At 42.4% G+C, this 12,429-nt stretch overlaps 1 protein-coding gene across 1 annotated transcript in view; it reads left to right on the forward strand.

The window, feature by feature from the left end:
* LOC123244396 (store-operated calcium entry regulator STIMATE) overlaps positions 1-12,038 on the forward strand; it is a 59,244-nt gene extending 47,206 nt beyond the window's left edge. Inside the window, exons 5-8 of the mRNA XM_044672897.1 lie at positions 6,677-6,789; positions 8,278-8,355; positions 9,380-9,529; positions 10,194-12,038. Of these exons, the coding sequence (XP_044528832.1) occupies positions 6,677-6,789; positions 8,278-8,355; positions 9,380-9,529; positions 10,194-10,310 (458 nt within the window). The 3' untranslated portion in view covers positions 10,311-12,038. The remainder of the gene's footprint in view (positions 1-6,676; positions 6,790-8,277; positions 8,356-9,379; positions 9,530-10,193) is intronic.
* The last annotated feature ends 391 nt before the right edge of the window (positions 12,039-12,429 follow it).

Below are 12,429 nucleotides of genomic sequence, written 5' to 3' on the forward strand. Positions count from 1 at the left end.
TGATTTGATCAGAATAACAGAGCTAATAAATAGGACATCAGGAAAAAGGTCCACTGCTTCCTGCTTCCTTATATAATGTTCATTATGCTGTACCAAATAGTTTCTCAGTTTCTCCTTAATTACATTTAATGTATTTTTTTGTGCCTGTAGTAATTCTGCTTTTGCTCTGTAGATATCAGTTGATTAAATATAGGGAACCAAATTTTTTTTTTTTAATTCAAATCAGTATCACTCATACAGAACACTCATTCTTCCTGTTTGATGATCAGAATGAATGTAAGAATGGAGCTTGGATGTCATGCAGCCTAATACATTTTGCCTATATCCTATTGAGTTGATGAGGAAGTAGACTATAGTTTGTGATTTCTTCTTTTTGCTGTTTTCTTTTCTCCTATGGGATCTCCAGGTTCCATTCACATCTATCCTAGGATGCCACAGAGCTACTGGTGGTGTCACAGCATATAGATTGTAAGTGAATTTACACCATAGAAAAATGGTGTTAGGAGAGGAACTTTGGACTTGTTACCATGTGCAAAGCAAGAAAGAATATCTGCACACCTGGCAGTTCAGAACCATTCAAATGGCCTCCACATTTCTCCCAAGAGCCTTCTCTTACTGAAGAGACAGCTTAGCCCACCCCACAGTAGATTTGAGTAGACTCCATGTCTCAGAACAGATTACTTAAAGTAATGGGGTTTCAAAATTAGAAACGACTTCAGTAGCCATCTAGTACAACCTATACCCAGACAACAGTTTTTACAATATACCCAATGAGTGGTCTTCCAGTCTTTGCTTAAAAGACTTCAGTGGAGGTGAGGAGAGTGGGGAGATGAATGACTCACTACTTCTTAAGGCAATCCAGTCCATTGGATAAGTTAATTGTTAGGAAATTTTCCTTATACCAAGCTTTAATTTTTCCCTTCTCCAGGCTAAATATCACTATTTTCTTCAGTTAATCTTAATTTAACATGGATTCAAGGCTCTTCCCATCTTGGTTACTATCTTCTGGACACACTCCTGCTTTATCAGTGTTCTTCTTAAAATATAGTATCCAGAACTAAACTGAGTACTACAGAATTATAACTTCCTTAATCATCAATCAATTAAAAGCCTTTATTAAGCTAGGCACTGGGGATACAGATGCAAAAGTGAGATATTCCCTGGCCATTATGATCTTCATTTTTTTGGGAGAAGGAAACAACACAAAATATTCACTGAGAAGTAAATATAGGATATAGACAGAGATTTGGGAGAACGGGTATACTAACAATTGGGGAAATCATGAAAGGCTCTTGGAGGAAACAGCATTTGAGCTGAGCTGAGGAGGGCCAACATTCCAGGTATGAGGAAGTTCACTGAGACTGGATTAGTTTTGATGTCTGCTAGTCACATAGTCCCCATTTTTTTTTCTTTATGAACACAAGCAAACTGCTTTGAATTTATTCTTTTCACATTTCTTTTTAATAGATTTGATGTTATAGTGTTCTAGCCTGTCTTTTTGGTTCTTCACTCTTATCTAGTATGTTAACTTTCCTTCTAGTCCTTTTCCTGGTCTTTTCCAATAGTATTGGGAACTCTGGAATGTGTCCATGTAGGAAAGCCAGGGTGTCCTTGATTACCATGATAAGCGTGCCCTCTCTGTAACCAGAGTGAACCACCCCCCAGCCCTCCCCTTTCCCAAGCTCCTCCCTCCTGCTTGGCATTATTTCATGTTATGTAAAAAGTTGTTTCTCAAATGGTCTATTTGCCAAACCTTTTGTGTACTTGAAAAAACATTTAAGTTTGCTTTTAAAAAGGTACAGAGTTTGGGAAAATGACCCCAGTGACCCATTGTCCCATAGGTCTTCTCTCTTGTAACCATAGCCTTAATCATCATAAAGTGAGCTTAAGTTGTTCAGCCTCAGTGCCAAAGAAGCAGAGCAAATGCTGTGTTTAGTGACATGTCCTTTCCCTTTTTAAATCGTTCTTCCTTCAGTCAAGAGAAAGACTATTCTTGATCTCTTTGAAGCTCCTTGTTTGGACAACCTATGTCAAGAGCCCTAGGATCCAGGAAGCCATTGCATTCAAGACTAAGATGACCCTTGTGAACTTGGCTGGGACTGGGAAGCCTGAGCACTTTACTATTCATTCCAGGGCACCTAGCTTTCTCTTTGCTATTCCATTATTGGTATTTTGGCTAGTCAGAGACCTGGAACTCATCTGACTCTCACATCACAATAGGGAAACTTGTAATAGTTGAGCCTGGTGGAGTAGGGAAAGGGATGGCTTGACCTGCTTTCTCCTTCAGAAAAGGCACCCCCACGAGTTTACCTTTCAGCCTGCTTTTTGCCAAGGCCCTTCAGAAAGCCTGCATTCAGGTCCTGGCTCCATTACTTTATAGGAATCTGATCTCAGAAAGGTTCAGTCACCTTCCTGAGCTTTATGTTCTTCTCTGTATAATAGGTTCTCCTATATTGCCTCCCCTGTGAAACTATTGAGCATCTAGTGAGATAATGGAAGTGAAGACATTCTGTAAACGATAGTGCCTTTGTGGAGGCAAGGCCTTGTCCTGTTGTGTCATACCTTCAGGCAGGACTTCAGCTGATGAAAGGCTAGCTGTTGCCTTCAGCTCCCTCCTCAACTCCTCAATACCAAGCTATTCTCCCTTAGGGTCCCAGAGCAGATTTCCAGGCACTGATCACTTTGTTCATTGTATCCCAGCTGCAATTATATAACTAGCTCGCTGCCTTTTCTCAACATAGTCATAGCCAAAACTAGCCAATTAGCATTCTTACTAGATGACAGAGGCTCCTTGCTGAGAGATGTAATTATTTAAAAACATTTAGGTTTCAGCTCACGGATGAATGTATACCAGGACAGCTAGAAAGCACATAGGTTTTCTTCTGGTAGTGGGATGTAGGGATTTAACCCAATCACAACCCCATGCTGTATCAAGCAATCAGTCAGTAAGCATGAAGGCCCACTTTGTGTAAGGTGCCATGTACAGGCCCATAAGGGAGAAGGGTTAGAGGCAACATGATCATAGAATTTAAAGCTGGAAGGGTTTTTAGATTTGCAGGTTGTATTGTAAAGGGCTGTGAACCAAGAGCCAAGGTCTCAGTAAGATCCTACTTCTAGGGCTTATTAGTTGTTGGGTCATGCAGCCTCCCTGGTCTCCTCACCTATAGAATAGGAAAAGAATTCGTGCCTCATGGAATAGTTGTCAAGATGGGATGAGAGAGTGGTTGTACAATAATATTTGAAAACTGTCATGTACATCTATGTGTATTTTTTAGTATGATGATGGTTTATGAGACATTATCCTTGCCTTCAATGTGTTTTCTTCTGATTAGATAGGGAAATATAGGAATAAAAAGATAATTAACAGTACCAAGCAAGGTGTTCAGTAAACTTCAGATGCAGGCTACAGTAGGGGCTAGAAAAGATCAAAAGGAAAAGAAGTCTCTAGGGGCTGAGGCTGTCAGGGAAGGCTTTGTGAGGGACCCTGTAGGTTAGACTGTACTCAGACAGCACAGACTGAAGAGCCTCAGGTCATATAATCAGCAAATAATTAATTAAGATTGGCATCTAATGTTGCTTGATGTAACATTCAAAAGAAAAATAAGTGATTTGGTGAATCAGTTATTGCACCCTTCCAAAACAAAAACAAATCTTTAAATAGTAGCATCATTTCAGGGCCCAGGACATTCATTCTTCCCAGAGGATATGAGTGGATACAGAGGACATACTCTTGCCTGGAAGGATCCTGACCTGGCCCTCAGTTTTGCCTCACCACTAATTGGCCAGGCAGGGCTTCAGATGACATTTGCCAGCACCTCTGTCCTGACTCTTGAGTCCAGGCTCTGCAGGGCTGGTTATTACTCCCATAGTTTAACTAAGGGTCTTCCCTTGCTTGCATTTTGAATGTTTGTGATTTTGTTGCCATTGCCATCAGCAGCAGTAATCACTCTTATACAGCACTTTGAAGTTTACAAAATCTGTTCTCATTCATTATTTCCTTTAATCTTCACAGTGGCTAATTGCCAGGCAAATGTTTTTATTTTCTTTTTACAGATGAGAACACTGAGGTTGTCACTAGAGAGAGAATGTGGTGGTATTGCTAGAGCCCTGACTTTGAAGTGAGGAGGAAGACTTGCATTCAAATCTTGGCTCAGTTTACATTTTTTCAGTGTCACTTTGGGCCAAGCCTCTGAGACTCCATTTTCTCCTCTTGTGTTTTAGAAATTTGTACCCTGGGGACTTCATTTCCCAGCATTCTTTACTCTTCCCAGGGTTCCCTTGTTTTGCATCCTGGTATTGTGCCCTGGCATGGGTTTGTTTATAAATTTGCTGAAACCTACACTGAGGGGGCTTTTTTGGCAGGGTTTTGGCTTTGGCTCAAGCGTGGTAGGCTGCTGGGTGTCTGGCTCTTTGCTCTGCTCACTCGGCTGAAGGAACCCCTTTTCTCTCTCTCTCTTTGTTATTAAATCCTATAAATTTAAATACTTGGAGTATTCATTCATTTTTAGTCTTACACTCTGCAAAATGACGATAGTAACAGCATCTGCCTCACAGGGTTGAGGTAAATGTGAGCTTTTGCTGCCCAAGGCCACACAGCTTGTAGATGGTAGACACAAGACTTAAACTCGGGTCTTCTGACTCCGTGACCAGTTTTCGTTTTCTTTCCACTACATCATTTGCTTCTGTATTTATTGTCCCAGAATTGAGAGAAAAAAACAGATTTGCCTTCTGGGTCTACAATGATAGGATTCAAATGGGCATTTCCTACAGTATTATCTGACAGTTTTCTCATTCCCTAGGCCAGTGATGGGCAGACTATTCCCCATGGGCCAGATCCAGGCCATAGTTTTGCCCATCACTGCCTTAAGCAATTCCCTACTCACTAGCTCCCACATCCAGATGTAGTGATTAGGGAATTGCTTAAGGCAGTGATGGGCAAAACTATGGCCTGGATCTGGCCCGCGGGGAATAGTTTGCCCATCACTGCCCTAGACTACTTTAGTGTAATCAGTCAAGAAGCGTTCACTTTGCTTCTCCAGCTTACAGGTTTTAACCTGTTATGACAGGTATTATCCTTAAAGTATATGAACAGGGGAAATAAAGACCATGACTTGGCTGTGTTGTGGGTATTTCTATTACGAAGTGGGGAAAGTTGTTTCCATCATAATCAGCTACTTAGAAATAAAAAGTTAATGAGGAAGGAAACTTTAAGCAAGTATGATTTGTTATTAGTTTTTGGTAAGAAATGAATTTTTGTACTTGACTGTTGATTAAAAACAGATCCATCAAAATTCAGGGAGATTTCCTAGTAGCTCTCTGTGCCTGAGTCCCAAGAGTCTTATTTTGTAGCTTTCAACAAGTTCCTTTGATTAATAGTTTCACATACTTTTTCTGAAGTGAGCCAAGGATTATATAAGGATTACATAAGTCTATTTAAAAAAGCACTGGCCAGAATTATTCTTCTGTAATTGTTTCAGGCCAAAATGTTCACTGTCCTTTTTATTAAAGTAGACAGAAAACTTAAGATGGAAAATTACTGAATTTCAGCATATCAATCACATATCTTTTAAGGTTTTCCAGAAAAGGGAATGGTTTTGGTCTCTTAATCATTACAACTATATAAAGGCATTCAATTGTGTCTTTGCTTTGTATCCTTGGCAATTCTGTCTAGCAGGAATGGGGGCCTATCACATAAATGGCCACAGAGGCTGCTTTATAAACAGTAGACTCATGTGATCAAACTGCCATTTTCTTTTTATAGCCAAGTTTTTGTTCTCAAAGCCTGGACTCCAGAGCCAGTTGGCTACTTCAGTTGCTTCTTAAGCTGAAGCTTTATGGATACCTATCTGAGCACTCTCTGAGGCTCCTGCCTCCAGGGTTAAGCTGCCCAGTGTATATGGATTAGGCCAGGTGTGCTGGGCACCACAGGGTCAGTGCCTCCAAGACAGGCAGGCAGGTGCCTCCCATTTGTTCTCTGGGGGATTCTGAGACCTGCAAAGAGCCTGATGACATTTGCCAGCACCTCTGTCCTGCTCTTGAGTCCAGACTCTGCAGGGCTGGTTATTACTCCCATAGTTTAACTAAGGGTCTTCCCTTGCCTGCATTTTGAACATTTGTGATTTTGTTGCCATTGCCTCCCCTTCCATCCCCTCCCCTCCACTCCCTTCCATTCCCTTCCTCCATTCCAGTCACTACCTTTTATTTGATACCTCTGCCGGGGTACCAAGTCTAAATGCCTGGGAATTGGAAAGGGGGGGTTGGCGGGGGGAGTCCTGATATTTTTCCAAAGCAAAGTGTTGTCCAAGATCTGATAGCTTCTTTTAGAAGTCAGAAAAAGAGGGAGTTGGTTTTATATATGTTAAGAAGGATTGATAGTGGCTTGAAAAAGTCAGCAATGAGTATAAAAATGATAATTTTATTTTATATTGTTTCTAATGCCAGGCTATTCATTAATGTGCAGCCAAGTACACCAAATCCCAACAGATGTTATTTTTCATTAAATCACATTGGAATTGTCACATTCAGGATTTAGGAGACTGTGTGCTGGGAGCAGAGAGCAGAGGAGAGATAGATGAGCATGGGAGAGGGGGATGAGGAAGGCCTTAGAAGTTGGCTTTGCTTGGCTCTTGGGGGAGTGCCCTGTGTCTGTATTTAGTGTCTACCATTGTATTTGCAGGAGACCCACTGCAGTGTGGTGCCTGGGTTGGGCAGTGTGCTCTGTACATCGTGATCATGATGTTTGAGAAAACCATCATCATCATCGTCCTCCTAATACCTCAGTGGAAAAAGGTTGGCATCCCTCTTCCTGCCTGAAATGGTTTGCCGAGAGCATCGCTGGCCAAGAGAAATGTCTGTGAACAGGATGAGCCGTTGAGCACTTCCCCAGCTGCAGTTCTGGCTCCACTGGCTCTGGTTCAAACGTGTCTTCTTGTTTCTTTCTCTGAGCTCTGTAGATGGATCCTCAGATTCAGCCAGCCCTTCTGAGGCTGGCCCACCCCTCTCAGTGCCTGGTAGCCTCAGGAGAAACAATACTTATAGACTAAGTGTTACTCACAGTTACTAAAATTTTTCCTTCTCGATTTTTTTAAGGCTTTTGGCTTAGTAATGTGTGCTATTTTCCAGGTAACTTCATTGGTTTGCTATTAGTAGCATGATATTCGACTTGGTATTGGATGCCTGAGCCTAGCATTTGGTACACTATACTCATCCTTTGACTTGCAGTAGCTAGAAGCCTAGTCTTGCCTAGCTGCATGGTTTCTTTCTTGGGATCTGTGCTTATACTGTAATCCAGGCAACCATCTAGTGTGGGCAGTTTTTGCTCATGTGCTGTTAGGAATGACGGCTTAGTTCCTAGACTTCTTATGACATCATTTCAGCAGGTTTTAGACCTTCTGATGCATCTTTCAGGCTAGCCTATTTGGGCCATTGAAAAGAGGTCAGCAGGAGGCAGCTAGGAGACTGAGTGGATAGAGAGCTAGGCCTGGAGATAGAAGGTTCTCAGTTCAAATCTGTCTTTAGACACTTCCTAGCTGTGTGACCCTGAGCAAGTCACTTAAATCAGGCGCCTAGCTCATGGATCACTATACAGCAGGGGTCGGCAACCTTTTTGACTTTGAGAGCCATAAACGCCACATTTTTTAAAATGTAATTTCGTGAGAGCTGTACAGTGTTCACAGTGCGGCTCCTGTAACAACGCCTGAAAAAAAATTGATTTTATGGCTCCTGCAAAAAGAGCCATATCTGGCCCTCAAAAGAGCCAACAAAACTCAAAAGTTGCCAACCCCTGCTATATAGTATTAATTCTAAGATAGAAGGTGAAGGGAGTGTGGGGGTGGGGAGAAAAAGAGAGAGATCAATTAAGCCTGTAAAAAGAAAACGAACCACCAGCTTTACCACTCACCCACCTAATTCTCTAAATCTGAGAATTTGTTATGACTACAAAATCAAGAAGACCAGCCACATGAAGATGATGGCCTTTGAGGAAAGACCTGTATAGCCGTTCCCTCCCCTTAGCTCTGTCGTCTCAGACATAACTGCTTCTCCTTTACCAGCTTGCGATGGTAGCCTGTTCATAATTCTCCTGGTCTGATGTTCTTGTTTCTTTACACCCTGTCCCAGGCTCAAAAAGTCTAATCTTCCACTCACCAAATTTCTCATGGCAATAAATGGGGAGAAAGTTAGGTGGCCCAGGGCCTTCTTCTTTTCACATCTTGACTTATGGTTCAGCCTCTTTTTTTCTTTTACTGCTGACTAAATTGGATCCTCTTCTCTTCACAGGTAGCTCTTTTGAATCCTATTGAGAACCCCCAGCTGGAACTGGCCATCGTCATGCTGATAGTTCCTTTCTTCGTCAATGTTAGTATGGGTAGCTTTATTCATCATTTTTCTCCTTTGCCTAAAAGATCCAAGGTTGAAAGCTCAAGTCGTGTCGATGGTATCCTCCTCATAGCTCTCTAGCCCTTTATCTTAGAACTTACCCTGTACTCTCTATGGCTCCCCTGAAAGTGTAAATGGATCTCTGGAGGCTTGTCATGGGAGGGCTGGAGTAACATTTCTGTCCCTGCCACCCCCCAGAAGGGAGGTCATGAGGAATGGAGCTATATTAATGACCTTTCTTTGCCCATGTCCTGGCAGCCACAGGCATTTTTGTACAATTTTGACTAAGGCTCCTAGTGGTGAGTTCCTGAGGTGTCTTCCTTCTAATCTTTTCTTGATGGCCTGTTTTTGAGATTTCATCTAAACTGTCACCAAAATTCCTTTATTTGAGAAAGAGACTAAAGCACCAAACATAGAACAAGAGTTTAAAAACTGCAAAAGAAATACAGTCAACATCTAGAATGAAGAGAAAACAAAATTAATTAGGATGAAGACACCAGAAATGGGGAGGAGAAACAAGGATCTTTGAGGGGAGTAGTGGAAACTATGTAGTCTAGGAGTCAGAGGTTCTGAGGAGTTCTAGGCTTGGTTCTGTTATTATCCATGTGACTTTGAGCAAATTACTTAAAAGAGTTCTGGGTATGGAGTCAGAGCCCCTGAGTTCAAATGCTGCTTCTGCTCATTACTGGCTATGTGACCTGGGACAGGTCACTCAGCCTCTTGGGTCTCAGTTATCTGCAAAATATAGGGGTTGGAATTGAACACCAGAGTCACTTCCAGTTCTAAATCTGTGATCTCATAATTCCTGTATTCCAGTTTTTTCATGTGTTTAAGTTGAAAGGACCAAACTCTTAAAGTTTCTTCTAGCACTAAACCTATATTGTTCCAAAATAGTTTCTCACAAAAATGTAATAGGGTTGGAAAAGGTTTTGCAGATGGCAGTGACGAAAATATCTTGTTTCTAAGAGGCCAAATCATAACCTTGTCTCTCATCCTCTTGCAGGCATTAATGTTTTGGGTTGTGGATAATTTCCTTATGAAAAAGGGAAAGACAAAAGCTAAGCTAGAAGAAAAAGAAGGCAGCTTGGACTCCAGAAATGGAAGCAAAGTCCGGTACAGACGGGCTGCATCCCATGAAGAGTCAGAGTCAGAAGTAAGTAGCATTTTTTATTTCCTCACAAAAGACCAATGTTGTTGCTCCAGGACTTGCTGGGTGGGCTTGTTCCTCTCTTTTTTATCCTCCACATTCCCAAGTAGTGCTAAATCATGAGAATTACTTGCTGAGAAAGCAGCATTGCCTGAAAGCCAGGACCATTCCCAGCCATTCCACTGCAGGCTTAGTCCCAACCTCCAAAGTCTGTAGCCCTGGCATGCACTAGGCTTCCTCAACCCTTCCACTCTGGATGTCAGCATTTTTTAAGTTGCCCACATGCCTTTGTCATTTCTGGAAGTAAGGAAATAGAAACCTAAGACAACCAAGATGGATCAGGGTTCAGAGGCCCAGAGGGAGGGAAGTTGTTTGTCCATAGTCCCCTAAGTAAGTAGTTAAGTAGAGTTAGGATTTAAATCCAGGTCACAGAACTCTGAACCTTGGGCTTTTTCAGAAAATCAGAATGTTCTAGTGTGTGTCCTTACAAAATGTGCTCTCAGGTATAATGCTGGACACCCCAACACCTTCTCCCAAGGAGGCTCTATCCTGTCAAGAGACCCTGGCATTCCCACAGACAGTCAGGGACACACGACAGATAGAGCCAAACTGCACCACCTCAGGCTTGGTCCTTTTACTCAGTAGCCGTGCCTTTCCATTTCCATTCCAGATCCTGATGTCTGCTGATGACGAGATGGAAGAGTCAGATGCAGATGAAGACCTCCGAAGACTGACCACCTTGAAGCCTGTGAAAAAAAAGAAACACCGATTTGGGCTGCCTGTATGACGCACTTCCTGGCCTGGGGCCTGGCAAGTCTGGAGGCCACGGTCACTCTTGGTTTGGCAGGTTTTCATTCCTAAGTGGCATTTGACCTTTTCCCTCCCTTCTCATCTCTGCCCTTCCTTCCACCCTTCCCTCTCTCTCTGCTACCCTACCTGCTCTGACACCTGTGACGTGGAACAAGGAGAAGAGAGCAAGAGCCCTCAAGAGGCTGTGGCACTTGGAGGTCACAATTCAGTTGCACTACAGACACTGACCGAATATGCAACAGAGGTTTGGTTTGGGTTCTCCATCCATCCGGTGCCCAGTGTTGTCTTATCAGGGACCAAAACTACACCAGTCTTTGTCTGACTTGATGGAGCTGCAGAAGAAAATGGACATACATGTATGTGCTTGCCCAGCGCACGCACGCACACACATACACTCATGCTCTGCAGCTGCCTCCTTTCATTTCTGGGGGGAATGATGAAATGGGTCCCATTTGGAGGAAAAAGTAATCCAGACTGATCAAGTTGGAGCCAGTATGTTTTCTTACTAAAAAGTGGCTTTTGCAACAATTAATTCCTAGAACCCAGGATAGTTTTATGGTTATGAGCCTTAACCATGTTGATGTTTTTAAGTCTCTGCATTTGTTTCCTACAAGGTACCTGTGAAATTAATAGAACAGATTTTTTTAAAGTCTTCTCTATCTTATGACTTTTATAATTTAAGTTATATTTTCATACTGTTCTATTTAAGGATTCTTTTTTTAACCACCACCAAAAAGAAAAGAAAAGAGATGGGAATGTTTACCTTTCAAGCAATGTGTAGATGAGGAAGAGATCAAAAGTTTTGCTTAAGAATAATTTAGTCATTTCATGACTGCAGTAAGGCAGAAGGTTGATGAAAGGAACCAGTTCTCAGCTGTAATCACCAGACTCTGTACGTGCTAGATATTGACCCCAAGCAATGGATTCTCCTCTCTGGTGGGCCAAAGTTCCCATGACTCAGAAAGAGCTTTATCTGCAGATTTAGGCCACAGGCACCTTATAGTAAAAATGCCATGTCTTCTGATAGCCTACAAGTCTTCACTCTCCATAAAGGACTAAATCTTTATGAGAATTTGGCATTCCTAGTCCACACTCCCCATTTGTTCCTGAGCTAATAGAATGTTCTCATACGTACCTCCTTTTTAATTCCACCTTCATTCTTCTTAAATACAGATCTGGCTAAAGTTAAAACCCAAATCTCTTCCCACACCCAGAGACCCCCTTGCTTCATTCAGAAACTAAGCTGATCTGAGGATCCTGCATTGCTAATCTTCCTTAATCCTTCCCTGGATCCCCAAATTGCTGACTTATTTTGCACACTTTGATCATTCTCTGTCCTGAGCTTCCTCCAGGTGACCACTCTTTCCTATGCTCTCTGATTCTTTTGATTCAAAGAAGTAAGATAGAATCCCAGAATCTGCCTCTCCAGATCTCTAAGCTTCCAGGTTGGCATTTGTCATTTTCACAAGAGAAGACTCATGCTTTTGGATGGACCTTAGGCACCTGGGACTCTGAGCATAGACCAGTTTGCTGAAATCTGTGCTGCCCCACATGGAGCCCCAGGCAGGGAGAAGCATAAAGGGATTTGCCACAGCTGAGACACCAAGGTGACAGTGTAGAAAGAAATAGTATAATGACTGCTCCCCTCTCTGGATAGCAGCTACAACCAAGCCTTAAGCCAACCAAATTCAGTGAATGACAAACAACTCACAGCTTTTTAAAAGATATTTTTAAATGTTTCACATAGACATATTAGGTCTAAATTGTGGTATGTTCTGGGCGGCTCAATGGGGCCCACGGGGACCTCAGAGAATACTGAAATGGGCACTCCCACGTTCTCTTGTTATTCTAACATTCCTGTTTGTTGGCCTGTGGGCAATACATAAGCCTTGAGGGAGACTTCCCAGCTGTACTGCTATGCTTTGTCTGCCAAGCACCCAGCAAGGGATTTGTCCACAACTCTGACCCAGACAACTGAGTGAAACCACTGACCTGTAACTGTGCATTTCTATATCCTTTTTGCAATAAGAAGTGATTCATTGTTCCTGTGTGATCTGTTACCTCTGAGACGTGAAAGAGAGGGGCCAGCTTGGTTG

The sequence above is a fragment of the Gracilinanus agilis genome, chromosome 1 (genome assembly GCF_016433145.1).
Source record: "Gracilinanus agilis isolate LMUSP501 chromosome 1, AgileGrace, whole genome shotgun sequence".
NCBI classification, from domain to species: Eukaryota; Metazoa; Chordata; class Mammalia; order Didelphimorphia; family Didelphidae; genus Gracilinanus; species Gracilinanus agilis.